General features: G+C 56.2%; 10 protein-coding genes across 10 annotated transcripts; 6 read left to right on the top strand and 4 right to left on the bottom strand.

The window, feature by feature from the left end:
• Positions 1 to 166: 166 nt before the first annotated feature.
• Positions 167 to 2228, top strand: BCV69DRAFT_244808 (UDP-Glycosyltransferase/glycogen phosphorylase; the record flags this gene model as incomplete). The annotated part of the gene is made up of 3 exons (XM_025490129.1): positions 167 to 352; positions 424 to 546; positions 621 to 2228. 3 exons carry the CDS (start codon positions 167 to 169, stop codon positions 2226 to 2228), a joined length of 1917 nt encoding a protein of 638 aa, XP_025349929.1.
• Positions 2229 to 2399: 171 nt separating this feature from the next.
• On the top strand, positions 2400 to 4814 carry BCV69DRAFT_96920 (hypothetical protein). Its single transcript, XM_025495666.1, has 5 exons — positions 2400 to 2638; positions 2734 to 3069; positions 3139 to 3628; positions 3715 to 4172; positions 4251 to 4814. The coding sequence occupies exons 1-5, from the start codon at positions 2571 to 2573 to the stop codon at positions 4540 to 4542; spliced, it is 1644 nt and encodes a 547-aa protein (XP_025349928.1). The 5' UTR covers positions 2400 to 2570; the 3' UTR covers positions 4543 to 4814.
• Positions 4815 to 5810: 996 nt separating this feature from the next.
• On the top strand, positions 5811 to 7455 carry BCV69DRAFT_96701 (hypothetical protein). Its single transcript, XM_025495664.1, has one exon. It carries the CDS (start codon positions 6172 to 6174, stop codon positions 7210 to 7212), a length of 1041 nt encoding a protein of 346 aa, XP_025349927.1. The 5' UTR covers positions 5811 to 6171; the 3' UTR covers positions 7213 to 7455.
• Positions 7456 to 10091: 2636 nt separating this feature from the next.
• Positions 10092 to 11439, bottom strand: BCV69DRAFT_241172 (hypothetical protein; the record flags this gene model as incomplete). The annotated part of the gene is made up of 2 exons (XM_025490005.1): positions 10092 to 11261; positions 11410 to 11439. Coding segments are annotated over 2 exons (1200 nt in total), but the record flags the coding sequence as incomplete, so codon positions are not given.
• Positions 11440 to 12103: 664 nt separating this feature from the next.
• BCV69DRAFT_96688 (hypothetical protein) lies at positions 12104 to 12733 on the top strand. Its single transcript, XM_025495663.1, has one exon. It carries the CDS (start codon positions 12189 to 12191, stop codon positions 12648 to 12650), a length of 462 nt encoding a protein of 153 aa, XP_025349925.1. The 5' UTR covers positions 12104 to 12188; the 3' UTR covers positions 12651 to 12733.
• On the bottom strand, positions 12644 to 16177 carry BCV69DRAFT_280374 (hypothetical protein). The gene is made up of 3 exons (XM_025491595.1): positions 15879 to 16177; positions 15203 to 15790; positions 12644 to 15114 (listed from the first exon to the last, which is right to left on the bottom strand). Exons 1-3 carry the CDS (start codon positions 15963 to 15965, stop codon positions 12817 to 12819), a joined length of 2973 nt encoding a protein of 990 aa, XP_025349924.1. The 5' UTR covers positions 15966 to 16177; the 3' UTR covers positions 12644 to 12816.
• Positions 16178 to 16420: 243 nt separating this feature from the next.
• Positions 16421 to 21690, top strand: BCV69DRAFT_280373 (hypothetical protein). The gene is made up of 2 exons (XM_025491594.1): positions 16421 to 17354; positions 17436 to 21690. The coding sequence occupies exons 1-2, from the start codon at positions 16715 to 16717 to the stop codon at positions 21278 to 21280; spliced, it is 4485 nt and encodes a 1494-aa protein (XP_025349923.1). The 5' UTR covers positions 16421 to 16714; the 3' UTR covers positions 21281 to 21690.
• Positions 21691 to 21707: 17 nt separating this feature from the next.
• Positions 21708 to 23585, bottom strand: BCV69DRAFT_280372 (acyl-CoA dehydrogenase NM domain-like protein). Its single transcript, XM_025491593.1, has 4 exons — positions 23308 to 23585; positions 22955 to 23228; positions 22803 to 22878; positions 21708 to 22722 (listed from the first exon to the last, which is right to left on the bottom strand). Exons 1-4 carry the CDS (start codon positions 23446 to 23448, stop codon positions 21819 to 21821), a joined length of 1395 nt encoding a protein of 464 aa, XP_025349922.1. The 5' UTR covers positions 23449 to 23585; the 3' UTR covers positions 21708 to 21818.
• Positions 23586 to 23759: 174 nt separating this feature from the next.
• BCV69DRAFT_280371 (WLM-domain-containing protein) lies at positions 23760 to 25021 on the top strand. The gene is made up of 2 exons (XM_025491592.1): positions 23760 to 24166; positions 24251 to 25021. The coding sequence occupies exons 1-2, from the start codon at positions 23828 to 23830 to the stop codon at positions 24905 to 24907; spliced, it is 996 nt and encodes a 331-aa protein (XP_025349921.1). The 5' UTR covers positions 23760 to 23827; the 3' UTR covers positions 24908 to 25021.
• BCV69DRAFT_96566 (hypothetical protein) lies at positions 24941 to 26839 on the bottom strand. The gene is made up of 3 exons (XM_025495662.1): positions 26018 to 26839; positions 25661 to 25937; positions 24941 to 25578 (listed from the first exon to the last, which is right to left on the bottom strand). The coding sequence occupies exons 1-3, from the start codon at positions 26732 to 26734 to the stop codon at positions 24974 to 24976; spliced, it is 1599 nt and encodes a 532-aa protein (XP_025349920.1). The 5' UTR covers positions 26735 to 26839; the 3' UTR covers positions 24941 to 24973.
• Positions 26840 to 26861: the final 22 nt, after the last annotated feature.

Below are 26861 nucleotides of genomic sequence, written 5' to 3'. Positions count from 1 at the left end.
CCTCTTCGTACTACTCATGCAACATACTCGCCTCACTCCACCCTTCTGACACACTCACCTCTTCATCACCTCAGTCGCAGCATTACCTGAACTACTTGTCCCTCGAGCCTAGAACATCATACCTCGCGAGTCAAACCCGTCTGCTGGCTGCGATAGCAAAGCCCCAATGGCCACTGACATCCGCGCCAGCAGCTACCCAGCGGATCGCAAACGGAGGAAGTTGAGGGTGGCAATCATCACCGAGAACTTTTTGCCAAAGGTGGATGGCGTGACAAGGACGTTGGCAAGACTGCTGGATCACTTGAATGCAGAAGGACACGATGCTATCGTGCTAGGTCCAGAGACAGGAGTGGTGAGGAGATGCGTCAGATAGGAGTGGCAACCGCGGGTCGGCTTTGCTGATCTTTCTTTTTCCGGTGCCAGCGAGAGTATGCTATGCATCCCGTTGTTGGGACTTTCGGCGTACCGCTCATCGTATACCCAGGTCTCAAACTCAACTTCTCTCGTCCGCGGTTCATCAGGCGACTGCAGCAATTCAAGCCAGATGTGAGTCTTCCGTACGAGAGCTTACCTGACAAAGAGCACAGTCTGATCTTTTCAGCCTCACTTCCGAACCACAGGTATGCCACTTCGTCGACCCCATTTGGCTTGGGGCTCAGATGCTCTTCGTCGTCCAGAGATGGATGCCCGAGGTGCCCTGCGTCTCATCGTACCACACAAACCTCCCCACCTACGCGACACTGTTCGGCATGCCGTGGCTCGAGTCAACAATGTGGTCATTGAGTCGCAACCTTCACTCGAAGTGCGAGATGGTCTTTTGCCCATCCAACAGTACACGAGCCATGCTGGAAGAGAAAGGGTTCAAGAATGTGAAAATCTGGAGCCGAGGCGTAGACACGACCATGTTCAACCCTCAGGCGCGAGACGACAATCTGAGAGCTAGCTGGGGCTGCTCACCTGTGGCCGCTGATGGAAAGCCTCAGCAAGGGCAGGGAGCTATTCAGCTAGCACAGAAGCTTGGTCTCTCGCCAAAAGCATCGGTCAGGTCCTCGACGACGTCGCCAAATTTCGGACCCGAGGACGAAAGCTTCATTCGTACACCCCCGATCGGTCCGGTATCGCCTCTGAGTACACCTCACTTCAGTCCTCCACCAGCATATACCAGTCTCAATGACATCCCAGACCTCGCCGGCGGCACCGCTTTTGCACTCCCGCCTCCGGTGCTGCCACAGCCATTTGTCCACCGCTATGAAAGTATGGACGCAAGTGCTGGTCAGGGCAAGACAGTGCTGCTCTACGTCGGCAGGATCTCGTGGGAGAAGAATATCCGTCTTCTGATCGAAGCGTTCAGACAGCTGCCAACTCCTGTGCGATCAAAGGCAAAGCTTGTCGTTGTCGGAGATGGTCCTGCGCGAGCGGACCTGACCCGTCTGTGCAACAAGCTCGGACTGGATGCCACCTTCATGGGTCATCAGAAGGGTACTCGATTGGCCGCTATGTACGCTTCGAGTGACATCTCCGCCTTCCCCAGCCATACCGAAACCTTTGGTCAGGTGGTGCTAGAAGCCCTTGCGTGTGGCCTGCCCGTCGTGGGCCTGCATGCTCAAGGTACTTCTGATCTTGTCACTCCTGGTCGGACTGGTCTCTTGCTCGATGTTGCCAAGGCTGCCAAAGCGGGAGTCAGTGGGAGCGCTCCTTCTACCCTTTCTAGCAGGCGCGCATCAGGCGACAGCTTCAATGGAAAGCTAGCGTCTGACGCTTCCACGAGCCCACTTGCCCTAACGCCGCGGTCTCGACCTCCCTACGATCGTCGATCTTCTTCTCTCAAGCCAGCCAGAAACGCACCTGGTCTTGCAACCCCCATTCCCACGGCAGCCGACTTCGCAGCCGCAATGTCACCTGGCACCTCTGCCTTCACTGCATGTGCTCGCTCGTACAGCATGCATCTGGAGCGTCTGATCCGCGATCAGCCACTCAGGGCCGCAATGGGTCGGCAAGCTCAGGCGGAAGCCTCTCGCAAAACTTGGTGGGACGCTATGGATGCAGTTGTGCTTGGCTACGAGACCGTCATTGAGAAGAGAGCATCGAGCAACCTCAGCGATGAGGAGTTGGAGCGTATGCGAGATCGGCAGTGCAAGACTGCGCCGTTGACCGGTGTGTGGGTGAGAGTGAGCATCATGCTCTACCTCTTGGCCTTTGTCCTCTTTTGGAGGTACATGGTGGGCTGAGTAGCAGCAGCGCTGGTCGCGACGGACCGTCTTGGATAGATTTTATCATGATCCTCTTATACCTGTAGCTTGCGATCTGCGATACAGCTCCATTCTTTCTTCTGTCCCGCTTCGTTCCTTCAAGCATACTTTGCCTCCCCTAGTCGGGTCTTGTCATGATGCCCAGCGAGCGAAGCCGTCCTGTCAACTTGCCTTTCCTAATCTCCGCTTCCGCATCAGCGTCCCCAATCCCGACGGCTGACTCGGCCCCCCTGTCCCGCCCCCGCATTAGCTCCTCGTCCTCTGTAATCTAGGCTTCCCGTTTCTCTTCCTCTTCTTCTTTACTTTTGTTTCACATCCGAGATGAAGGCTCGGGATGTGCTGACAGTGGCCTGCATTGCAGCCACTTCTCTCACAGCAGGTAGCATCTTGTGAGTAGAGAATGTTGCCGAGAGTGTGTGCCCCCCACCACCTGTCTGTGCGTTGCTGATCAAGCCACCCTTGCAACCTCGCCTTTCCGGCACAGCTGCTTTCCCCTCTTTGGTCCAGCTCTGACAAGGGACTTGGGTCTCAACCTCACCCAGACCAACACAATATGGGGAGGAGCTGTGCTGGGCGAGTACCTCACAGGCGGCATCTGGGGTCTCCTAGCGGACTGGTACGGACCGCGGGTATTGAGCATCAGTGCCGGTCTGCTCTTTCTTGTGGGCTACCAACTCATCTCGCACGCCGATGTCGTTGCTTTGAATGTGGATGCAATCACCGATGGAGGTCTTGAGGGTGGTGACCGGCCGATGGCTTGGGGAATGTTCGTCCTCACAGTGGCCAGCTTCGCGGGCATCGGAGCGGCAGTCGCAGCATCGTAAGTGGGAAATTGCGAATTAGGACTGGAGGAGCTATGCTGACAATGTCTTCAATTCGATGGCAACAGCTACTTTGCTGCTGTGACAGCCTCCACCCGGTTATTCAGGACCAGACCTGGCCTGGCTATCGCAGGACCCCTCACCCTCTTCAGTCTTTCCTCTCTCTTTCTTACATCTGTGGGCATAACATTCTTCTCGGATCACACAAGCGGCGATCTCCGTGCTCCTTCTTTCCTCTCCTTCCTTGGAGCTCTATTGGGCGTCACAAACTTCTTCTCCGCCATCTTCATGGACGTCAAGCCACCGCAGGAGAAGGCTATCGTGGACGGGAGGGCACTGGAGTGGGACACAGATGGGGAAGGTCCACATGTGAATGAGAGGACATCGCTACTATCCACAGGCGATCGAGAGGCCCACGAAGCTACAGTGGAGCGGCCTCTACTGCCAGGGGTACCAGATTCACAGAGTGTCTCAGCCTTCCTGCTCTCGCCGCCAGTATGGGCACTCGGTCTCTTGATGCTGGTTGGAGTAGGCGCGGGAGAAATGGTCCTGAGCTCCGTGAGTCCAACTGTCAACAGACTGCAGCTAGCCTGCTAGCTTCACCAGGCAAGACTGACGTTCCCTGGCTGACTCAAATTTATCAGGTCGGCAACATGGTGGTCTCGCTGCTCGGAAACCACACTGCGGAAGGCAAGACATCTCCTTCTGCTGCCTCTGGAGTACTCTACCTTGCAGCAGCACCGGGAATCGGCCCAATCGCCTTGAGCATCAGGGCGAACCAAGTCAAATTGCTTGCAGCAGCCAACACGCTATCTCGTCTCCTCGGTGGCCTCTTGTCAGATGTTGTTGCACCCTCAGCCACTCGTGGTAGAGGTACGGGGGACTTCTACGCCTCGCATCAGCCCAGTCTGATGGAGCGATTGGCGGGTATCACGATCAGTAGGCTTACCCTGCTACTCTTTGCGATCTTGCTCTCACTGGCAGCCTATGTCTGGGCAGCCTTTGGCATGGCAACCGTAGACAGCTTGCCCGCTTTCAGTATCGCAGTCGGAGTGTCCTATGGCCTTGTCTTCACCCTCGTTCCTGCCGTGGTGGTAGCTTCGTGAGTCATCACATGAGAAGCTCGACGTGCACTGTTCTCTGACTGACTCCTGTCCCCTGTTCATGCCCTTTCTTCTAGCTTCGGCACAGAGCACTTTGGCAGGAATTGGGGTCTCTTGACTTACTGCTGTGCAGTGGGATCATTGACCTACTCGCTCCTGTACGCTACAGTGTCGGATGCTGTAGCATCCCGTGAGGGAGAGCATCGCGGGGGTCATTCGAGCGACGGATCGCCTGCGGGCTCTGGCGGAGCGACATGTCTGGCCGGACCAGCTTGCTTCCAGCCTTCCTTCATCGTCGCGCTTATAGGCATGGTATTCGCTCTGGTGGCGCTGCTGCCTGTCTGGCGTAGCTGGAGAAGTCACCTATAATCGGACCAAGGCCCGTTGACTCAGAGTCTGTAGACGGCAGTGGGACTTCCAGTAGACTCTTCATTGCTTCATGTAGACATGCTCCATCTAGAACGTATAGTACATAGCTCTCTTTCCTCTCTCAGTGTGACCCGTGCACGCCAGTGACTGGGCTTCTCACACCCTTGCGGTTATCTGATAGCGGCGTCTCGGCCTCCTTGCTGTCCCACAGCAGCCGCTGGAGAATCATCGTTCTGGCACACCAGTCACCGAGGCAATAGCAACGATGAGGCTTGCTTTTGCCCCTCAGTAGCCCGTATCGGGGCCACTTGTGTAGAGCTCTGGAGAGATTGAAGGCTCGAGCATTGCGTAGTTGTTACCGCGTCAGAAGGCGAGGCATAACGGTCCGCTCGGCTGAACGCGGAACGAACAAGATCGGACATCTCCTTGTGCTCCGCAAAGCTGGCGTGACCCCTGCTGCCCGGTAATATTACTCACCTCTTTGCTCTCTCTCTCTCCCTCTCTCTTCTCCATTCTGGCAGGAGTGATGGCTCGGCAGCGGACCTAGCTGAGCGCATGACGCGCGGAAAGGAATGCGTAGGCCGCGGATGTGCCGCGTGAGGCGGGCCTGGTTTGTGTGCCGGGCTTTGGCCGTCCGCCTCTCTTTTTTTGGGACCTTGTACCCTTGTGGGTGCGACCAAGGTTCCGCTCCCTCTGTGCTGTGTGCCTGTGTATCCGCGCCTGCCACTGAAAGAGAGAGGGACATTTTTGCTTCCGGTCTGTGGGCGAGCGGGCGCGGACAGTCAGCCAGTCAGCCAGCCAGGGCCCGTCTTCGGGCGGATGGAGAGTGGAATGCCGATGGAAAAGAACCTTTGGACAGACGGCCGACATGCAAATGAGAAAAAGGAACGAGCAAGCAGGAGAGATATCAGCCCGCTGGCTTCCCAAGCCACTGGAGCGCAGGCAACAGTGCGCCCTTTTGTACAGTGATGGCCCTTCCGTGAATGGGCTTTGCCTGGACCTCTGTCTCAGGGCTACCAATGTGGATGCAGGCTGAATGGCGAGCAAAGACAATGTTCGACGATGACCAGCAACGATGATGCTGCCTTGTTCGGGGTGCGACAGGTGGCGAGGCAGGCCAGGAGGAGGACGACGAGGAGCGTTTGGTGGTGAGGCGGGTGCGCGCTCGCGTCTGTGTGGGCACCCCGTCGGTCAAGCGTCTAAACACGACGGACGCACGGCGCCAATTTCCGAAACGGTCTTCCCGCAAGTTGCTCGCTCACTCGCCGGCGACAATTGGGGCACCACCTTTCACTCCTCCCTTCATCCCCTCGTCTCTCTTCCGCTCTACCTTTACTGCTCTCCACCTTGTCCTCCTCCTCCCTTTCTATCCCTCCGCCTTCTTCACCTCCATTTACTCCTCTCCCTCTCATTTGCCCCCCTTGACACCGGATACGCACCATTGCTCTCCATCCTTTCATCAGCTCGCCACATCCTACCCACCGCGCCGACAGATTTCGACGCAGCAGTGTTGCAACTTTAGAGCGTGTCCGCATCGCAGCACACGACTCACTACCACTCCACCAACGTGGGACTCCTCTCATTGAGCCTTTCCTCCTTCTTCTGAGTCTCCACTGACCACTCGTCACAATGGACGTCGTCCTACATCTCGCAGACGAGTACATCCTTGACAGCGTCTGGGCCTTCCTTTGGCCCGCGCATCCTCGGGGCGTGTCGCCTCTCGCAAAGGCCGCCACACCTTCACAGTCGGCCATTGCCAATCTCAGTTCTCACTTCGCCGGCTGGGCTGGCAGCAGTAGCAATGCCCTCTTCGGTGGCAGGCAGTGGGAGTCGGTGGCTGGCAAGACTGTCAGTGCCCTTCCTCGGGATAGTATGATCAGGCAAATGATCTCCCTCTCGGCCATCACCTACGTCGGCATCTTCGCCCTCTACTTTGGCTTTGCCGGCTTCTCATACTTTTGCTTCTTCAACCACGACATGAAGCGTCACCCACGATTCCTCAAGAACCAAGTGCGTTTGGAGATCGAGTCTTCCCTCGCAGCATTTACACCCCTGACATTCATGACGCTGCCATGGTTTGTGGCAGAGGTCAGGGGCTACTCGAAGTTGTACGAAAAGGTTTCAGACATGGGTCTGCTATACACAATCTTGTCGGTGCCCTTCTTCCTCGTCTTCACCGACGCGTGCATCTACTGGGTGCATAGGCTGGAGCACCACCCCAAGCTGTACAAGCACATCCACAAGCCACACCACAAGTGGCTGGTGCCCACACCATTCGCCTCGCACGCCTTCCACCCCGTGGATGGATACATGCAGTCGCTGCCGTACCACATCTTCGTATTCCTCTTCCCCCTGCACCGCTTCGTCTACATGGGCCTCTTTGTCTTTGTCAACTGCTGGTCCATCTTGATCCACGACTCGGACGTCATCGTCAATTCGCCACTAGAGACGATCATCAATGGTCCCTCGCACCACACACTACACCACCTCTACTTCAATGTCAACTACGGACAGTACTTTACCGGATGCGACAGGTTAGGTGGCTCTTATCGTCAGCCAAAGTCTAGCGATGACCCTTTGCTGGACGTGTCGCATGGAGAGGATGAGGATGTGGCAGTGGTCAAGGCGGCCAAGAGTGGTGTCAAGGCAAAGGGAATCAAGAGCGAGTAGACAAATATTCGGGAAATACGTAAGGAAATCAAACCAGAGACACCTCACCCCTACTGCGATGCGAGGTGTAATCAGCCCTAGAAGCGCAGGCGGGACACACAACACATCATCAAGAGAAGAATCACCCATCACGTATACCATCACGAAGCATCACTTTCGTCGCTCCTGCCGCTCTTCAGACTTTTTCATCTTCATCAACCCACGGACGTGTTTGTATTCGTCCAAGTTGGGCGCAAGTTCGACGCGGATTACAGAGGGCGGGCTTTGGCGTGCGCTTGAACGACTGTGGAGATGTCTACAAGTGCCCGCATGTCTCATCTCTAGCCAGCCTTTGGATGCATCTTCGGCCACGAAGAGCACAACCTGTCCCTGATCTCGCCGTCGACCTTCACGCCATATCCCTTCTTTTCGTGCTGTTACCCCTTTTCTTTTCAACCCATCAGTGTCTATACTCTCCCCCTTTGATGTTTCATCTTTCTTCTTCTCATGCCAATCTCCAATCTTCGTTCCACTTGCTTGACTTCAGTGGAGCGTACTTGCGTGCGGGATCGACTTACTATGCTTCTTCTTCTCCGACTCACTCACTCTCTCGCTCACTCCACACTCTGCTTTGCGCTGAATTGCATCGGGTCGACGAATCCGTTGAATGCGAATGCGTGCTCGCCTCGCCTCGCCTCGCTTCGCCTCGCCTTACCGCACTGCTTGACGCAGAACATGTCAGCGGCTCTGGTAGACGAATCTGGGCGTGAGGTGAAGTGTGTATTGGTGTACGATGTAAGGACTGCATTCGTCTACTCTGGTCGAAGGAAGAGGCATACTGCGTGCTGCGTGCTGCCTCGAGCGCAACAAGAGAGGAGGGTCAGTGTCGTCCTAGTGTTGTGCGAGATAGGGCGACTCCTGCAAAAGGAGGACAAGGGGTGGAGATGGGACGCTAGCATCTGCTTCACGGACATACTCTTCGCTTGACGGAGCGCTTCTGTCGAAGAGCAGCGCTAGCTGTATCTGTCGGCAAGTACGCCATGTGCTGACTGCTCGATCTCGGCGACGGGAATGGACCTTTTGTTGGACGGGAAGGTCTCGGCTCGTTTGATCCCTCTCGGGATCGTGGTCCTGAATGCAAGATAGGCTCTGAATCTTTGCCATTCAGATCGACATCGAATTCGACGCCCAATGCTTCCAGGTCCGTGCTGGCAAAAACGTCGACATCTACACGACAGCGATCGCCAGTGAACCCTTCGTCGTCGTCGAATCCGATCATGAGGTCGAGTCCAAGTCCGAGTCTTACTCTCGACGTCGCTTCCCTACGACATTGAGTGCAGGAATGGCATCGAGACCTGCGTTGTGGACGTCGTCTACCTTCGCTGCACGCCCTGAAGCTCGGGGATGACCATTCATCCAAGGTGGGAAGAGCTTCTTTGGGGCGCGACAGCTGATGACACGCGCTCCGTACCACTCCATCTGGCTCCTCGACGCCAAAGACGCTCTGCGTTGATCCGGTGATGCTTTCAGGCTCTACTGAGCCTTCACTCAAGATGCTCTGGCTAGAGCTGCCGCGATATCGGTGCCCTTCTGCTTCACCAGCTTTGTCAGCTGGCCGACGACAGTCGTGCCGAGGTGCTCCTTTGGTGGAGTCATCTTGTCGTGCGTCCTGGCTCGTACTGCAATCTTGTCACCAGCAAAGTCCATTAGCAACCACTCACCATTTCCCCCTTTCCTATCCTCAACTTCAAGCACCATCCCATCGTGCATGTCCAAGCAAGTTCAACAGGGCACATGTAGACGTCCCGCTATAAGCAGCTGCGGCCGTCCACACACCATCGCGTCATCCTGTTGCTTTCGCTGTGCGCGTCCTCTTCAAAAGCGTTAACATGAGCATTAATCAGAGCGAGAGCGAGAGCAAGAGAAAGAGCAAGAGCAAGAGCAAGAGTGAGAGTGAGAGCGAGAGCGTCGCGCCTGCATATCTGCCTGCGCACTGAGCCCACACCTCGCTTGCTTCTCTCCATCTCTCCCTGGGCATTTCAAACTGTACAGCAGAGAGCTTCAGTAAAGACCTTTATTTCCAAACAAGCAATGACACAGAGCAACAATCACACCAAAGCCCTCCCACTCCCACTCCCACTCCACTCCACTCCTTTTTCAACCTCTTAACCACCCCTCCCACCCACTGGCACACGAATGTGTATAAATCAGCATCAGCATTTCAAATTACCATCAAGGCAAGGGGCAAGAAAAGACTAGAGGAGGCTGGAGACGGAAGGCTGAAAGCTAGAAGCTTGAAGCTAGCCTTGGGTACCGGCGCGACTACTAGCTGCTCATGATCTGAGCATAGCAGAACCTGAATACAAGTGTGCATGCGTGTGCGTGTATCGAACACGGAGAGCAAGAGCAAAAGAAGACGAAGAAGAAAAAAAGGAGGAAAAAAAGACAAGAAGTGCGGAGAGGAAAGCGAAGGAGAAGCGAGAGTAAATGTTCCAGTAGTGTAGAGATTCGGGTCTGGTCGGGTCGGCAACTTTGTGCGAGAGAGGGGTATTGCGAGATTGAGATGGGAGGTGCTGTTGCAGGGGTATGGGCATGCAGGAGTGTCTGGTGTATATAGACAAGGGAGGAGCTTGTGCGGGAGTCTGTTTGTGGTTGTGCTTGCTGATAGTGTACTGTCCATTCGTTCTTTCAAAAATCGAAATCGCTCTGCAGACTCAAAGCAGCGCAACGCCAGTAGCGAGGGCTCCACCCAGGAGAAGCATCCCCGCCGTTGCTAGCAACGAGAAGGGGCTGTGCGACATCGCTGCCGAAGAGGTGCTGCTCATTTTGCTTGCCGTGCTGCTGCTGCTGTTCGTGTTGGCATTGTTGGTGGTTTTGCCCGTGGCGCTGGCGGCACTGATGCTAGTGCTAGAGGCCGGGGCGGCACAGGCTACAATGCCGGGTGTGAAAGTGCCCGTGGCCGCTTGCCAACCTTCAGGCCTCCAACCGACGAGGATGTCACCCGAGGAGAAGAGGGCACTCCTGCCTTCATCGCTCTCGTACACCTCCTCGGCGCTGTGATCCGCATCTGCAACGACGGAAAGTCGCGGGCCCATGACACCATTTGTGATGTTGGACCAGTCGGGCAAATTGTCGAACTGGCAAGGGAAATCGGTGAGTACCTCATCGGTGCCAGCTAGGGCATTGAGGTACTGCCACCAGCATAGGTTGCGATCGCGACGAGCTGTACCACCTTGCACCGAGGCCATGCAGTACTGATCGCCATCATAGTCGGTATCCTGCAGACCCACAATGCTGACGAAGTCTCGTCGAGTGTAGCGGGTGAAGTACTCTTGTGCGGTGAAGAGACCTTCCAAGGTGCCGGTAAAGTTGTCGTAGCCATAGCGCCATGTGTTGTACAGAGGGCAATCCTGAACAGCACTCGAGTCCGAAGAATTCACGGGCCTGTCCGGTGTGAAGTAGGCGTTGGAGCTGGGGTCACCACTGATGTAGCGGACGTGCAGATTGCAAGGTGCATCTCTTGCGACCATTGCGTACCGCGCAATGAGTTGCCCACCACCTCCGTGACCAACGAAGGTCAGATTCTTCATCGAAGGGTACTTGCTCTGATCGGAGAACTCTGCGACAAAGGCATCGAGGGCATCAAAGGAAGTTTGATTTGTAGAAGAGGGGTGGTTAGCAGGATCGCCTGCTTGCCAAGCATTGGTATCGGGCCATGCCAATTCATTGTCATCGTACTGCCCCGAGTTGAGGATGGTACTGTAGAACTCCGGAGCGGTGACAATGGAATTGTTGCTAGCGCCAGGGTAATTGGCTGACACTGCGCTCTGCAAGACGTCGTTCATCGTCGTCCAGTAGTCATTGCCATCCCGCAACTTGCCGTGAATCATGACAAAGGCTTGCTCCGCAGAGGCATTGTTGGGCGAGGCTGTCCAAAAGGCGGCGATGCTGGTATTGCCCTGAACTGGTAGGCTGGTGAGAATGGCTCCATCTGGAACGTCTACGGAGCCGTGGTCCTCTCCCTCTGTGTTGCCATCGCCAGTGCTCATCACGGTACTCGCGTCACGCTTCTTGCCCCATCTCTTGCTCGGCGGAGCTGCCCGCATCCCAGGGGCAGGTGCTCTTTGCTCCAGATGCGATCTGATATCGCGTGCGAAGGTTGTTCTTCCATGCTGATCAACTGAAGAACGGACACGTGATGCTGATGTTGATAGTGACGAGTATGTGAGGGTGTAAAGGATGAGGATAGCCGCGGCCACGGCGCTCCTGAGAGGCGACTTGATCGCGGATGCAGACCTCATCGCGGGTATAAATGGCGCAGGAGGCCGAGAAGCTTCGGTCGGGCGAGGAGGAGGAGGAGCTTAATAGCGTTGGCGCCTAAATTGCTGACGAAATGGCTGGGCAGAGGTGAGAAGCCGTATTCTGGGAGTTGGCTTATGTCACGAGGGACCGCGTGATCTGCTGACGTGAGTAGGCAGTAGCTTTACGCGTGTGAATGACAAATGGTGAAGAAGAAGAGGAAGATGACGCCCTCGATGCTGAATTGCCCGACAGTCCAAGCGTGTGATTGAGTATGGCTGAGCCAAAGAGGAGCTCAGGAGTGGGTGATGAGGTGATCTGGACAAGCTAAGAGCGCGACTGGGACTGTGAGGACGTTTTGGATCTGCTGGACGTGGTAGTGGTGCTGTTGATGTTGCTGGTCAAGATGGTGGAAAGGAGTGGTAGTGTGAAGTCGTCGTCTGCTCTGCTCTGCTATGCTAAGGTGCGCGGCCATTGCAATCCGAGACAGCTGATCCGAGTCGAGGGTTAGGAGACGGTGAGTGAGGGACCTGAAAGCTCTGCATCCGCGCCAAGGAGGATTGGTCCAGATGGGAGTGATTCCCCCGTCGAGGCGGCGCAGAAGCAAAACCAGGTGACATTTGCAGGTGTGAGTGGTCCTCTGCTCCCCTGCCCTTGCTTGTCCATGCACCTATTTGCCCGACGCCCGTCCTTCGGCCATGGACATCAATCTCCGCCGGCATCTCCTCAGCCGGCCCTCCTGCGCCCACCTTCCGTCCGAGCGCACTTTGGCAGCCGAGGTCAATTGCAAATTGCACCACCACCCGACCTCCGCGCCCTTGGCGTCAGCATGGCTACAGGGCCGCACTGCCCTTGGTCTTTTGCGCCATGGCCCGCAACAACGTCGGCACGGACAGTGCAGCACCAAGACGCCGCTAAAGACCCTGAATGCCTGCCAAGCACACCTGCAACCAGAGGCACGCTCCCCCTTCTACTTGCATTGTCAACACCCCCCACTTAGGGCGCAACGCATCGGCTATCCCCTTGCCAAGATTCTCTTCGAACATTCTATCGGCACCTCCGCCAGCCTCAAGCCATGTGAGGAGGACGATAGGCCCACCGACACTTCGCGCGCGACCATCTGCACAATCGCAGACATCTCTGCACGGGGCAACCCTTGACAGCTGGTACACGCAAGGGGGGGTTACCGAAGATGCGTGGTATACATTTCGCAGCAACAAGCTGCACAAAGACAAAGGGGCAGCGGGACGAATAGCAAGCAAAGGTACACAAGGGAGACGTCGAGCAACGCAGACAAGCTACCATCCTACCACGACACGTCTTCCGTCACGTGAGCAGATTCGTAAAGTTGCTAGGGAAAGTGTTGGCACCCCTCTTTCTCCTGGCCTCGTCCAGCAATTCACCCTGCCACCATCCATCTGGATCAGTCTGCGTCACTGCAATGATGTCTCCCAGCGTAAAGCTGAACTCCTCTTCCGTAGTGGCCGTGTAGTCGTACATAGCCTTGACGTAGAAGAGAATCGGCTTGCCTGTATCCGAATATTGGCCAGTAGGAGCAATGGCAGGCTGTTGATTCTGCTGCTGTGCCGGAGGCGGAGCCTGCTGCTGCTGCTGTGGAGGTGGCTGTTGGACCACCGGAGCAGGAGCAGCATATCCGCCGTTCTGCTGTGGAGGTGGCTGGGAACCGCCACCTCCATGCTGTGACCATCGTTGGGGCTCATGCTGCTGGCCAACAGTCGAGGAGGCGAGGTTGCTCTGCCGCTGATATTGGTGCATATATGCCGAAGCTGGGGTCTCACCACCAGCAGATGGACCTGGTGTCGAGCCTCTCCCCGGACCATAGCTGTGAGGAGCCGCGGCCCCTTGCTGCTGGCCGTAGTTGTTGTACCCGACAGCGCTGCTAGAGTCTTGCCGCTGGAATGGAGGAGCTCCTTGACCGTATTGAGCATTGGACTGCTGGTAGCCATGTTGACCCGGCGAAGGCTGACCGTGATATTGACTAGGCGCAGCTTGGGAGGGCGGAGGAGGCGCAGAGTATCCTCCGTGCTGCTGTTGCCCATGCACAACAGAGCTAGGGCGCTGATGCGAGGAAGGCGGCCCGTAGCCCCCGCCTTGTGCTGGTTGTTGTTGGTACTGCTGATACTGCTGCGAAGGAGCTTGTTGCTGATAAGGAGCAGGAGCTGCCGGCTGCTGAGGCGGTGGGACACTGCCTGTACGTTGCATGTACTCTTGAGCCATCTGGTCGTGCGTCACTGAGCCCGAAGCATCCAGAGAGATCCCAAGGGGAGTCCCCGCTCTCTGCGGCGGATGTTGCGGCGCAGATATGCTGCTCTGTGCCTGGTGACGCGGAGTGCGACCATCTTGAGATGGCGTGGCTTGATGTCGGAAGTCTCCTTGATAAGGCTGCGGACTCGGACTCCTTCCTCGAGCCCCGACACCAGCGAAGCCTTCACCTGATGGTGCAGGACTCCTTCCCCGCGGCGGCTGTGCCGGCTGTGTGGCAGCAACATTGACGCGGGTGCTGCTGACGGCAGAGGAGACGGATCCTCGACGGGAGAGAGAAATAGATTTCCGCTCGCCCGGGAACGACTGACCGTAAGAGCTCATTATGTCCTCCACGGGGAGGGGAGAGTGACTCCGCTGAGGTCCTTGCATGAAGGCTGCTGAAGGAGACGTCGGCACCACAACGCTACCGTTCAAACTCGGCCCAGGTGACGAAGCTCGTCCTGGCGGCAGCTGGGAATAGCGATGGCTTGAAGTAGACAATGTCGAAGGTGGTGGACCAGAGGACTGGGTTGGTCTTCCCTGGTGACTAGGCGCTGGACTCTTGCCTCCTGACTTCAGACGGAGGCTGGCCAACGCTTTGGCGATGGGGTCCTCGTCAGCATCGGGTGCGACCGAAGGCGGTAGACTTGCCGATTGCGGCGCGGCACTGTTGTTATAGCTAGTGGCAGATCCGCCGTACGCACTAGCTCCACCAGTCCTATTTGATGGCGTCCTCGCGAGGAAGTTCTTCGCCGACATGCGTCTTTCGGGTTTAGGGGGCGTAGCAACAGGCGGCTGATGCTGTGGAAGCTGCTGATAACTGGGCCCAGTCTGTTCTGGTAAACCCATTCCTGGCAGTCCAACTCCACCTGAAGGCGGCGCTCCTGGCTTGTACTGAGATTGTGATGGCGGTAATGCTTCAGCGGCTGGAGCTCCATTGCCCTGCACCGACTGATAGGAAACACCATTGCCAACATCACTTTGCCCACCACTTCCACCATCCCTTCCTGACCCTGTTCCAGAACCTCCTCCGTACGACTGCGATGGAGGAGGCGGGGGAGGCTGAGCTGGGCGCGTCGTTTGTCGGACGAAGTTGGCGATCTGAGAGGAAGGCCTACCCGAACCATGCTGTCCCCTGGCGTAATTGATGTATTCAGGAGCGTCTGGTATCACGGCTCCTGTTCCCCTCTGTTGAACGAAGACAGCAATGTCTTTCGGCGTCTCGCAATTCTCCAGAGCCACCCTGATCCTTTCACATCCTTCGTCATCTGCTACGCAGACTGCCGAGATAGCATTAGCGTAGTTCCATAGATTCGACTTAATGAAGTCGAGACGTTCCTCTTCGATGTCTTGGCATTGCTAAGAAGAGGGGTAGACGAGATGGCAATTGAGATCAGCATGTAATCCGGCCGGCTCAGCTTTGCTTCACTTCGCCTCCCAAACTCACATCCAGGTACGCCTTCCATTCGGTATTCCAGCGCAACGTGGTATCCTTCAAGGCTCTGACAAAGTTCTGGTAATCTTTGTCGTTCGCCTGTACAGTAGATTGCGCCTTGTCAAGCTTACTGGTCACTTTGTCTAAGTCTCTTCCCTGGACAAGACTGCTCTGGGCAGTGTACCCGTTGATCTTGATGCAGTCCTGCTCGTATCTCTCTCTTGACTTATTGACGTAGGTCTCCTGTGCCTGCTTGTTCTTGAAGAGCTTCTCGATGGATGCTGCTGCAGTCTTCCTGGCTCCTTGAGACTTTGTCTGATACTCTGTGATCGCTCCCTCGAGGTCTTTCTTGATCATCACGGAGAGGTCGCCATGCACTCGTGATGTCATGTCGAGCTCTCCGCGCACTACCTCGAGCGCCTGCCTGGTGGAACCTGTCTCATCCTTGCCAACGATCGACTTTGCGAGCTTGCCCAGCCGTTTGGCATAGTCTGCCTCAATTTCTGCCCGCTCCTTGTACAATGCTCTGATTTCCTCCATTGTCCTGCTCGCTGTCTTCATCCGTCCGTTGATCGCTTCATAGCCAGCATCGCCGTTGCCCTGATGTGGGAACAAGGAAGGCGAGGCAAGACTGTCAGACCATGGCCGATGCTCAAGGCCCCCTGACAAGGCCACTGTCCCTACTCACCCAAAAGGCATTGCAGAAGGAAGGCGATTCCTCTAGCTCGCCCTCGGCGGCGTACCTCCTGGACCCCTCTGCTCCCTCTGCTGCCATTGCCTATGACCTCTAGTTCTTTGAACCTGCCGGATCAGATCTCGATTGGTGTGCTGATGATCTCCTCTGTGGCTCTATGGCCGGGGAGTGTGCGTGAGGGGACGTCGAAGCTGGCTGAGTGGCTATTCGTCGGCGAGGTTGCCAGGCTCAGGTAGATGGCTGCGTCCAATACAGGAAGGACGTAGGAGAGCAAAGTTGAGTGAGAATACGAGAGATGGCTGTGCCTTTGCCTGCCGCGTGCCAATTAGAGAAGGAGGCCATGCGCGTGGCTGAGGGGGCGGGGCGTTGGCGACGAGATGCTCTGTGCCTCAGTCCGTTGCTGCAGGCAAAGCTCCGCCTCGCGCCTTGATCACCTCAGAAGCGTAGCCGACGACGCGGGAGGCGGAGCGGCGGCGGCCAGGCCAGGCGAGGCGACGACAGACAGGAGCCAACCAAAGTAAAGTGTACCTTTGCCCCTTGCCAATAATCCTATCAACGCACACCACCGCCGTCTTCGTAGCATATACGCTCGAGCATCCTCACCATACGCCCACGACCGAGGCTACTCTACCATCTGGCACAATCTCGTGCCACTTGATCGACCTAGTATTACCACCAGCGTCGGCCACCACCACCCCTGACACGAAGTGGAGCCGTACCCCAGTTCGCCCGGATCGACTCACTCTGCATACAGTCTTGTTCCTTCATGTCTTGACCAAGACCTAGCCTACTCACCTTTGAGCTGAGCTGGCAACAGTCTACCAGGCAACATGGGCTCTGATCCATCCGATGATCATCCTCAGCCTCAGACCACTGCCAGTACTGTCCTCGAGACAGGACCATCCTTAGCTCCACCGGCTGCTTCACTTTCTTCAGCTACCCACATGTTCCATACATCGTCCAGTGGGCCTTCCAGTCCCGCACGCCATCATGACACAAGCTCACCCCCATCGCCTCGACTCGGACCTTATCTGCCCCCACAAGGCAGCTCAGCCATCTCTTCGCTAGCGGCCTCCGCCAGCGGTGATAGCAACAGGGGGCTTTCCGCCCCTGATGCTACGATCTCGTCTATCTCACACAATGCACAACTTTCAGCGACTCAAGGTGCAGAGCCCAATGAGGCGAATTTCGAAGCTCAGACGCTCATGCAGATGCTTAGCATGGTAGGCAGTCGTCTAATGGAAGCGGATCAGCTTGGCCTCACCGACGCGCAGTGCAATGAGGACGACTCTGCTTCCCAAGATGAATACGAAGACGAAGGGAGGCAAAAGGAAGAGCAGGAAGGACTAAGAACGGAGCGGAGCCGTGCAGAAGAGCCTTCAACCGGCACTCCGGCTCACACCGAGCCGCTCGTATCGCGCTCGTCACAGAGGCGGCGCGGCATTATGTCTGCTCTACTCGACCCAGATGGTGAGTCCTTACAAGCCTTATATCAGGAACGCATGATTGCATTAAGGAAACTGACACGATACGCTGCTTGCGGCCCCGCAGCCACACCGACAGGAGGTAGCACACCTCTGGGAGGGTCTTTACTCATCGGGCCAAGGAGTGGTCGGACATTACCAGCGAATCCTCAACGGCTCCAGCCGCAACAAGCGCTGAGCCCCCCACGTCCTTCCGAGGCGGATGGTGATGCCGACGAGTCTTCTTCTGAGGAGGGAAATGCTTCCCTCGAAGGTGAAGCATTGGGCGTGGTCAACACCGACGCCATGGCTTCTTCTCTGCATTCCCTTTCGGAGCCGTCTCAGGAGCCGATGCCTTCTAGCTCTTCATCGTCCGCCCTACCAGATCTTCGACGGCAGCAACTGACTGAGAAGCTACAAGAAGTTTTCTCCCTGCCGCCGACGGAGCAAGTACATTCTTGCTGCACATGTTGGCTGTATCGATCCGTTCTCTTACAGGGCCATCTGTATCTCACGACTGGCCACGCCCTCTTCTACGCCTATCTACCGTCGCGTGAGGACAGCATCGTCAAAGCAGGACCGCTGAGGAAGCGTACGCAGAAGACATACCGTTTCAGTCGGCATTGGGCTGTGCTGCGAGGGCGAGCTCTAAGCTGGTATGACAGTGCAAAAGACCCGTACTTCCCACAAGATCATATAGACCTGCGCAGCGTAATCGCCGTCAAATCAGCACCGAAGCAGCCATGCCAGTTCCGGATACACACGCCAAATAGACTCTTCATCTTCGAGGTGGAGACTGAGACCAGTCGAGACGGTTGGGTACAAGCGCTACAGAAGGCAGTGTTCCGTGCTCAGAATGAAGGCGATAGCGTTAGGATTAGCATACCTCTCGAAGCGATCGTGGACGTTGAAAATACCAACAGTACTAGCTCGGAGGATGCCGACATGGTCTGCCTGCAGGTAGTCGACACTGCTAGTGCGAACTTCGCGCTGGACGAGTACTACTTTCTGAACTTTGATCGGCAGGCAGACTTTGTGCGATTGCTGAAGTCCCTCATCGAAGAGCACTCGCAGGGTACAATAGCAAGACCGAGCCATCCACCTCTCTCCATCCGTGACTCCACGAGTGGGGTGCAAAAACTTGTCGGAGAAGCCATGTCGCCTCTTGCAGGCGATGACATACCGAGCTTGCCTAGCGTCGATCCCCGCAAAGAGTCAGGGATTTCATTGCTCAGCCGAGAGCTTCAAGAAAACATCGCCGATACCAAAGACGCTTCCCTTGCCACCGTCCCTGGGGCTCAAGCGATCACCATCCCGACTCAGGCTCACACGGACATAGCGAGCACCGAAGATCCTCTCCTATCAGCGACGCCCCGAGCGTCTGACACCGCTCTGAGTTCCACATTCAAGGCCTCGGACTCAGGTCGCTGGGGCTATCCACCATCGCCGCCCTCGCGCATTCCACCCCCTGGGCTCGAGAGCTCTCAGCGGGGAGCCGGTCAGGCGTGGCCTGTGCCCAGATGGGTGAAAGACGCACCAGGCCGGTTGATGCCGGGAGGAAGCGCGAGGAGCCGGCTCACGTCGCTTCTGAACGCGAAGCGAGGCCCTCTTCGTCCTGTCAAGGAGGTGTGGAGCAGTCGACCCGTAGCTGCACCTTCACCGCAACAGGAAGAGCAAGACGACCTAGATGTGACGCAGAATGTCTCAGTCTCGCAGTCCTCTAGCTTCTCGATGCTGGACACACCTCAGCTTGCCGAGACCGAAGAGGAAAAGCGTCAGCTCATGATGTCACACTTTGCCACAACCTTCTCTCTGCCTCGCGAAGATGAGCTCATTTCCGATCTGGAGGCCTGTCTATATCGGGTTCTCCCTGTGACCGGCCGACTCTTCATCAGCTCGAAGCACTTATGCTTCCGCTCATCCAACCTTGCGACGAAGACGATCGGAAAGACCAAGATGATTCTGCCCTTCCAGGAGATAGTGTCTTGTGCGGTCCATCCTGCTTTTCGCTACGGCTGGCATGGCCTGGTCACGATGGTCCGCGGACACGAAGAGATCTTCTTCGAGTTTGGCTCCAAGGAGAAGAGAGACCAATGCCTCCGTCAAATTGAAGCTCGTATCGAAGCACGACATGACGTCAAGATTAGCCGCACTGCATCCAACGATGCCTCCCAGCAGGAGCGGCAAGACGCTCTCGTCCTGACCGATCTTACTGCTAAGGCCAATGAGCTCAGTCTGGGAGAGTCTATTTCTTCCCTTGCTTCGTCTTCCTCCGGATCGGACTTTCAGCAAGATGGTTCTCTCCTCTCCTTCAAGCCGAAGCAGTCTATGCACTTTACCATCCTTACCATCGGGTCAAGAGGGGACGTGCAGCCTTTTCTGGCTTTGTCAAAGGGTCTGATCGCCGAAGGACATCGAGTCAGGATGGCTACTCATGCCGAGTTTGGACCATGGATTCAGCAGCACGGCGTAGACTTTGTGGAGATTGGCGGCGATCCGGCGGAGCTAATGAAGATTTGTGTCGAAAATGGTACTTTCACGGTATCCTTCCTACGTGAAGGAGTGACTAAATTCCGTGGCTGGCTTGACGAGCTCTTGGTCTCTTGTTGGCACGCTTGTCAGGGTACAGACGTTATCATCGAGTCGCCCAACGCCATTGCTGGAATCCACATCTCCGAAGCTCTGCAAGTGCCCTACTTCAGAGCCTTCACAATGCCCTGGTCTCGCACCCGAGCTTATCCGCAAGCTTTTGCTGTCCCAAACAAGAAGGCAGGAGGGAACTACAATTACATGACATACGTCATCTTTGATCAAGTCCTTTGGACTGCCTCTGCCGGTCAGATCAACAGGTGGAGAACGAGCTGCTTAGAACTTCTGCCAACCAATCTGGACAAGCTGGAACAGCACAAGACACCTTTCCTGTATAACTTCAGCCCGAGTTTGGTACCCAAGCCGCTTGATTGGTACGACTGGATCCACGTCACTGGCTTTTGGTTCCTCGACAACCCAGAGAGCTCCAGTAGTAAGACCTGGTCCCCTCCCGAGGAGCTACTGGCCTTCATAGCTCGAGCCAGGAAGTCAGGCAAGAAGCTGGTATACATCGGCTGGGGTTCCATCACCGTGCCCAACGCCGCGGCTACCACTCGCTGCGTGACTGAAGCCGTGAGAAGAAGCAATGTCTGCGCCATCTTATCGAAGGGATGGTCTGATCGGCTGACTAAGAAGGCTGGAGCTGCACAAGCTGCTACAAGTGCCTCTCCTTACCTCACCAACGATGTCTTCCAGGTAAATTCCGTCCCCCACGACTGGCTCTTCCCACAGATGGACGCAGCCTGCCACCACGGTGGAGCCGGTACCCTGGGAGCTTCTCTTCGTGCAGGTATCCCAACCATCGTCAAGCCCTTCTTCGGTGACCAATTCTTCTGGGGCCAGCAAGTGGAGTCGCTCGGCGTTGGTAGCTGTGTAAGAGATCTTACCATCGAAGCACTTTCGAATGCTCTCGTGCAGGCGACACAGAGTACTCGTCAGATCGAAAGGGCTAGGGAGCTGGGTAGACAAATCCGCGCAGAGAACGGCGTGGCCGAAGCTATACGAGCCATCTATGCGGATCTAGACTATGCTCGTAGCCTCATCAAGAAGAATACAAGGTCTACGCGTACCGTGGTCGAGGGAGGAGCATCAAGACAGGATCGTCGCGGTCGCTCCCTCTCGACCACAGCTGATTCGTCGGCGTCAGGCCTGTCCAGTCCGTCAGGAGCACGATCCTTTAGCCCTTCAGGCGCCGCGATCTCGCAGAGGGGCCGAACGTCCGTGGATACGACTCAAGGGCCCAACCGATCCAGAGCCAATAGCGGACATACTACTTCCGACGAATGGTCAGTCGTCTCCGGCTCGGAGGAAGACGAGGAGAGGAGAGCCGCCCTGGCAGACTAGGATCTGCAAGAGGTTGTGTCCACGGGAGCGAAGCGCATCTTAGACACCTGTGCGCTCGCCTGGCGTTCTTTCTTCCTTGACTTTCCATCTTCATCTCTCTTTCTGAGATGCCCTTACTCTCCTCCACCACCACCACCACCTCTCCCCTTTTCTTCACAAGTAGCTGACGAGCCCAGTCTCTGAGCTAAGTGTCCTGTCCTCTCCTTCTACCTCTACCTCTGCCTCGTCTCGTCACCTCTTTCTTTCCTCCTTTTTGTCCTTGCTCGACCTGCGTCTTCCTCCCTCTGTATGAATATACTATGTGTCAATATTCGTTTGATGCCTACAATGTCAGCCAAGATCGACGGCTCGTGACGCAAGTGCTAGCTGCAGGTCTGAGCAGCGTGGAGGAGAATGGATCAGGACAGCACTTGCCACGCCACGAGAATCTCGAACACACGAGGCGATACAATTGACACGATACAGAAAGAGAACAAGAAGAGACGAAGGGCCCGTATAAACCTGACTCTACAGTACGGTGCGGTCCAGTGTCCTTCATTCACAAGTGAGAGCGAGGCTTGATCCCAGCATTGCTGAGGTGCTTCTGGCTCTTCTTTTCCACACTCTCCTGCCTCTCCCACAGTAGCTTTGCCCTCTTGAGCTCCTGCTTTCCAATTTGCTGAATGTGCACCTCGTCAGGTCCATCGGCATACCGCAAGGTACGCAACCCGGCGTAGGCGGCTGCGAGGGGTGTGTCTTGACAGATTCCCTCGGCTCCGTGCGCTTGCATGGAGCGATCTACTACCTCGAGGGCCATGGTGGGGACGACGACCTTGCTCATACCGATGTCGCGCATGGCGCCCTTGGCATTGGATCGATCGATCATGTTTGCTGCTGACAGTACCAGCAGACGAGCCTGATCGATTTGCATGCGCGACTTGGCAATGTCCGCCACGATGGTGCCGTGCTCGTAGAGGGCCTTGCCAAAGGTGCGCTTGCGAGTGTCAGTGGCTCGGGTAAGCATGCGGTCTAGAGCAGCCTCGGCCGTGCCGATGGAGCGCATGCAGTGGTGAATTCTTCCAGGTCCAAGACGACCCTGGATGATCTCGAATCCACAGCCCCAGCCCTTGACCAGATTCTTGAGAGGCACGCGTACATTCTCATAGATGATCTCACAGTGACCCTCGGGAGCGTCATCATACCCAAAGACCTGCATAGCTCGCACAACTCTGATACCGGGCGTGTCGGCAGGGATGAGGACGATGCTTTGTTGCTTGTGAGGACTGCTGTTGTTGGGGTCCGACTTGCCCATCAGGATGTGCAGCTTGCAACGTGGGTCTCCGGCGCCACTGATCCACCACTTGTGTCCGTTGATGACAATCTCGTCGCCCTCTTGACGAATATCAGTCTTGATGTTGGTGGCATCAGATGAGGCAATGAAGCGCTCCGTCATGGCAAAGGCTCTGCAGAGGAAAAGTGTAGGTGAAGCAGCGTTAGACATCCCGACTGCTCTGATCTTCGTCTGTTCTGCAGTGCCACTCACGATCGGATCTCTCCGTTGAGGAGGGGTGTAAGCCACTGCTTCTTCTGCTCTTCATTTCCGTACTTGGCCAGGACCTCTGTGAAAGGAGAAAGAGCAGACGGAGGGGTGTGAGCGCGACGAGCCCGACATTGAAGTGCCTACCACACACTCACCCATGTTGCCGGTGTCAGGAGCACTGCAGTTCAGCGCCTCCGATGCGAAATGACCTCCCCTACCGGTGACCTCGGCCATGACTGCGTACTCCAGGTTAGTCAAAGGGGAGCCAACATCGGGGTAGTGCTTCTTGGATAAGAAGAGGTTCCAAAGACCGAGAGACTTAGCTTTGGCCTTGAGCTCTTCGATGACCGGCGGCACGACCTTCCATCGCGTAGAAGGATCCTTGGAGATCTGCGCCTCGTATACCTCAGCAGCGGGAATGCAGTCGTTCTGAATTGTGACGAGAATACGAGAGGCGACGATGAGTACTGATCAAGTGAGTGACCTATTCGCAGACGCAGATACTCACAATCACAAAGTGGACGACATTGGCGAGAGTCTTCTTGGCAAAGTCGGAGAACTTGTCTTCGATGAGAGCCCAGGCTCCTCGAGAGATGATGCCCTCAGCGATGACAGGGTGATCGCCAGGTGATACGGGACCGAAGGACATGGTGAGCGGAGGTGGGCTGGGTGGGTAATGAAGTAGGTATGAGGGAATGAAGGCAAGGAGAGAAGGTCGTTGGGTATCGTGGCGTTGGGGACGGCTACCTTCGCAGTGCTTACCCCGCATTCTTGGCCGGACACGCAGTCTCCGGGCCGAGGTGCCAATGCCGGTTGGATGTGGCGTGGGGGAGTAGTGAGTGCGTGAAGTAGCCCTCGGCTCCGGTGCCTATCTCCGGACTTGTTCGGATGCAGGGCCCGAGCTGAGCTGAAGCTGAGGCGCATACGCAAGTGCCTTACTTCTTCCCGCACCTCGATTTCCCTTTCCGTGTACCATCCATAGCCTGCCCCGCAACTCGACACTGTCGCCACACATCGTCATGGCGACCATGATGACCTTCACCCTCACACATCGTTCTCAGAAGTATACTCTCACCCTGCCGTCTTCAGCTTTGGTGTCCTCCATCCGGCAAGAGATTCACTACCTCACGTCAGTGCCGCCATCGAATCAGAAGCTCCTTCCCAAGCCGGCAAAGGGCGTAACTCTCACCCCTGCAGCAACGACTGATGTCATGACTCTGCAAGAGGCAGGCTTGAAAGATGGCATGTCCATCATGGTTCTGGGAGCTACGGCCGAGGAGGTGGGCAAGGTGAAGCAGGAGGAGGCAGAGGCGAGCAAATGGAAGCAACCCCGGAACTACCATCCTAGTATGCTCCAAGGTACCAAGGTGAGTAAAGACATTGATTCAATGACGACTGTGCTGCGCAGTCATGTGCTCACAAGAGATTTGTACCTCTCGCGTTCCTATCAGCCTCGTTCTACAGCCACAGCTTCAGCTCCGAACCCCTTCCACTCCATTGCCCCACACGCCTCCCTGTCCCAAGATTCCCCTCTTCACGCGCAAATCACAGCCTACCTCAGCCGCTTAGCCCACGACCCAGGCATAGTCCACATCTGCTCCCTGCATGGCTACACAGTAGGCCACTTGACTGAGCTCCTACCATGGCAGAATCCTGAGCTCCTAGGTCTCAACGAGAACAAGGGTCAAACAATTCGTCTGCGAGTACGCACAGACGATGCGGACGGTCTGAGGGACTACAAGACCACACGCACGGTACTGGTGCATGAGCTGGCTCATATAGACGTCAGTGATCATCCTCCTGAGTTCAAGATTCTCAACTCGAAGCTGAATGCCGAGCTGGCTGCATTCGAGAAGAATGCGAAAGAGGGGAGACACAGCCTCGTTGAAGGAGAGATGTATGTCCCTGCAGAGAGTGGCTCGACAGGCGCAGGCGGTACACAGGGCGGGTCGTACGTCTTGGGTGGAGCAGGACTTCGATCGGACGAGTCAAGTACGCAGGAGAGGCGGGATGCTATCCTTCAGGCAACCCTGAAACGGATGGAGAAGCTTGAAGCTGAGATCGAAGGCGGGTGTGGTTCGGGCTCGAGTGAGAGGCCAAAGCAATAAGACCAGACACAGGGGGAGCAGGATGACTTTGCATATGTACAATAACAATGATACCCTCTGCTTGCTTCACACCTCGCATCCCGCGAGAGTAATGAGATAGATACCGCACTTTCCCAGGCCTTCTTGCTCTCGGGCGTTCTCTACTGCATCTCCAGGGTCAATGTCCTCTCCTTCTGCGATGCCCGCATGCCTCGTGTAATCGTCATGCCATCCTTGCTGCAATGTGACTTGCAGCCCCTCGTTCAGCAGCGCATCCCAGAGCGATTGCTCGTCCGGATTTCTATGCTTCTTGGCGAGGAGACACATTGCCTGTCGCTGGTCGCTGGCTTGAGAGTCAGAAGATGAGGCGTCGCCGGCGCCTAGGAGGCGCTTGATTGTCCCCGCCAGGGCTGGGTAGGCGTCTGGATTGTATGAGCAGTCCGAGGCCAGCACGAGAAGGTGTGGTCGAGGCGGAGCAGCGGTCAGGTTTATCCCACTATCTTGGCCCTTATACGAGCCCTCAATAGCCTCTACGAGCTCTGGCTGCAAGCCTGTAGAGAACCAGTCTAGACCTAGCATGCGGAGAGTCGACGCATTACCTGAGCCCGCGCCCTCCGGCGAGGTACAACTGGGAACTTCCGTATTATCTGCATTCAGACAAGCATTCGACTCTGCCAAAGCTAGTGAATCCTCTGAAACGAAGTAGAGGGGATGGAGACAGTGAGTTCAGTCCTGGTGGTGGGCCTCCATTTTTGGGCGATCTCAACTACTCACCGAGGTCAGTCAGGAATAGCCGGCAGGTCTGGTCTCTCTCTGGAGTGCTGCTCCCAGCAGTAGCAACTGCCGAAGAACGACGAACCTTGTCCAGCCACAAGGACAGCAAGCCCGTTCCAGTGCCCAGCTCTATGCTGACACAACCTCTGGCGGCAGCAAACAGGTCTTGAGGTGGAGGGCCGCTCGAAGACTTGTCGCATTGATCTTGTTGGATCAACCGCTCCTGCGGCTTGAGACAAAGGCTTGCCATCAAGGCAAGTGAAGCGTCCCAGACGTGCTGTTGAGATCATGGGCGTTTGTCAATGAGCGCTTGGAATGTTTGAGTATCCGTCGCAGCGGCTGTACATGATTACTCACCTTGTCCAGCTGATACCCAAGCTCTTCTCGTACCTCGATGTACCTCCTGCTTGCACCATTGTCATCAGCTGCTTGACAGCGATGAGTCCAGCTAGGTGGTATATGCCAGAGGCGTGCGATCTCGGAGAACTTCTGCGTCTGACCGCCATTGAGCACAGCAGATGGTCCGTCATGGCCGTATAGCATGATTGGAGGGGTCAAGACTGGCAGAAAGACGTCTTCTTGGTCTCGCATAGCGCGGATAGTGGCCTCGTATGGGTCTACCACGAGCCTGTTCAGAAGCTCAGCCTCACACAAGTCCTTTCCTGAGCCGGTTCTCGGCTTCTTGAAGGGCCGAGAGGAACCAGAAGAGCTGTTACCGTTCTGCTTCTGACCCGCTCGCCGTGTCCGCCCTTGGTTGGCTACCCACATCGCCAGGCGGACGCAGCTCTTTCCTTCCTGGGTCCTCATCTCCTCTCTGCTCGGCGCAGTCAGCTCCACCTTCTTCCAGGAAGTCTCCTCTCCTCTCCATTTGATCTGCTCCTCCCTCTTGACGAGCGTCCATTGACGAGCGCCATTCTCTCGCACCCAGGCGATCTCGATCGGCAGCTCTCCCTCTTCTGGGTTGAACTTGGCTTCCCGAAGATCATTGGTGACCAGGGGTGAGATGACCACCTGCTGACCGTACTGCAGGCGAGCAGGCGGGGAGCGCTGAAAAGAGAGGTACTGAAAGGACATCACCGATGGTCAAAGGAAGATGATGGGGACATGGCAAGAGGTCGCACAGAGTGCGAAACGAAGTCAGGAAGAGGTGGGAAGCGTACAAAATTAACGCACACACGGAAAGAGGGACTGTCTGTCTGTC

Source organism: Pseudomicrostroma glucosiphilum (genome assembly GCF_003144135.1).
Source record: "Pseudomicrostroma glucosiphilum strain MCA 4718 unplaced genomic scaffold BCV69scaffold_2, whole genome shotgun sequence".
Taxonomy (NCBI): Eukaryota; Fungi; Basidiomycota; class Exobasidiomycetes; order Microstromatales; family Microstromataceae; genus Microstroma; species Microstroma glucosiphilum.
The sequence above is the reverse complement of the archived record's forward strand: the minus strand, read 5'-3'. Positions and strand labels throughout refer to the sequence as shown.

Coding starts and splice junctions, on each gene's coding strand:
- BCV69DRAFT_280371 (XM_025491592.1), top strand. CDS start 23,828: ATGATGACCTTCACCCTCACACATCGTTCTCAGAAGTATACTCTCACC. Junction 24,167..24,250: donor GTATGCTCCAAGGTACCAAG/GTGAGTAAAGAC, acceptor CGTTCCTATCAG/CCTCGTTCTACAGCCACAGC.
- BCV69DRAFT_96701 (XM_025495664.1), top strand. CDS start 6,172: ATGGACGTCGTCCTACATCTCGCAGACGAGTACATCCTTGACAGCGTC.
- BCV69DRAFT_280372 (XM_025491593.1), bottom strand. CDS start 23,448: ATGTCCTTCGGTCCCGTATCACCTGGCGATCACCCTGTCATCGCTGAG. Junction 23,229..23,307: donor ATGTCGTCCACTTTGTGATT/GTGAGTATCTGC, acceptor GTCACAATTCAG/AACGACTGCATTCCCGCTGC. Junction 22,723..22,802: donor CTCAACGGAGAGATCCGATC/GTGAGTGGCACT, acceptor TTTCCTCTGCAG/AGCCTTTGCCATGACGGAGC.
- BCV69DRAFT_96566 (XM_025495662.1), bottom strand. CDS start 26,734: ATGTCCTTTCAGTACCTCTCTTTTCAGCGCTCCCCGCCTGCTCGCCTG. Junction 25,938..26,017: donor TTGGGTATCAGCTGGACAAG/GTGAGTAATCAT, acceptor TGATCTCAACAG/CACGTCTGGGACGCTTCACT. Junction 25,579..25,660: donor GCTATTCCTGACTGACCTCG/GTGAGTAGTTGA, acceptor ACTTCGTTTCAG/AGGATTCACTAGCTTTGGCA.
- BCV69DRAFT_280374 (XM_025491595.1), bottom strand. CDS start 15,965: ATGGCAGCAGAGGGAGCAGAGGGGTCCAGGAGGTACGCCGCCGAGGGC. Junction 15,791..15,878: donor CCTTCTGCAATGCCTTTTGG/GTGAGTAGGGAC, acceptor TTCCCACATCAG/GGCAACGGCGATGCTGGCTA. Junction 15,115..15,202: donor AATGGAAGGCGTACCTGGAT/GTGAGTTTGGGA, acceptor CCCTCTTCTTAG/CAATGCCAAGACATCGAAGA.
- BCV69DRAFT_280373 (XM_025491594.1), top strand. CDS start 16,715: ATGGGCTCTGATCCATCCGATGATCATCCTCAGCCTCAGACCACTGCC. Junction 17,355..17,435: donor TGCTCTACTCGACCCAGATG/GTGAGTCCTTAC, acceptor GCGGCCCCGCAG/CCACACCGACAGGAGGTAGC.
- BCV69DRAFT_96688 (XM_025495663.1), top strand. CDS start 12,189: ATGGACATCAATCTCCGCCGGCATCTCCTCAGCCGGCCCTCCTGCGCC.
- BCV69DRAFT_96920 (XM_025495666.1), top strand. CDS start 2,571: ATGAAGGCTCGGGATGTGCTGACAGTGGCCTGCATTGCAGCCACTTCT. Junction 3,629..3,714: donor GAGAAATGGTCCTGAGCTCC/GTGAGTCCAACT, acceptor CAAATTTATCAG/GTCGGCAACATGGTGGTCTC. Junction 4,173..4,250: donor CCTGCCGTGGTGGTAGCTTC/GTGAGTCATCAC, acceptor CCTTTCTTCTAG/CTTCGGCACAGAGCACTTTG.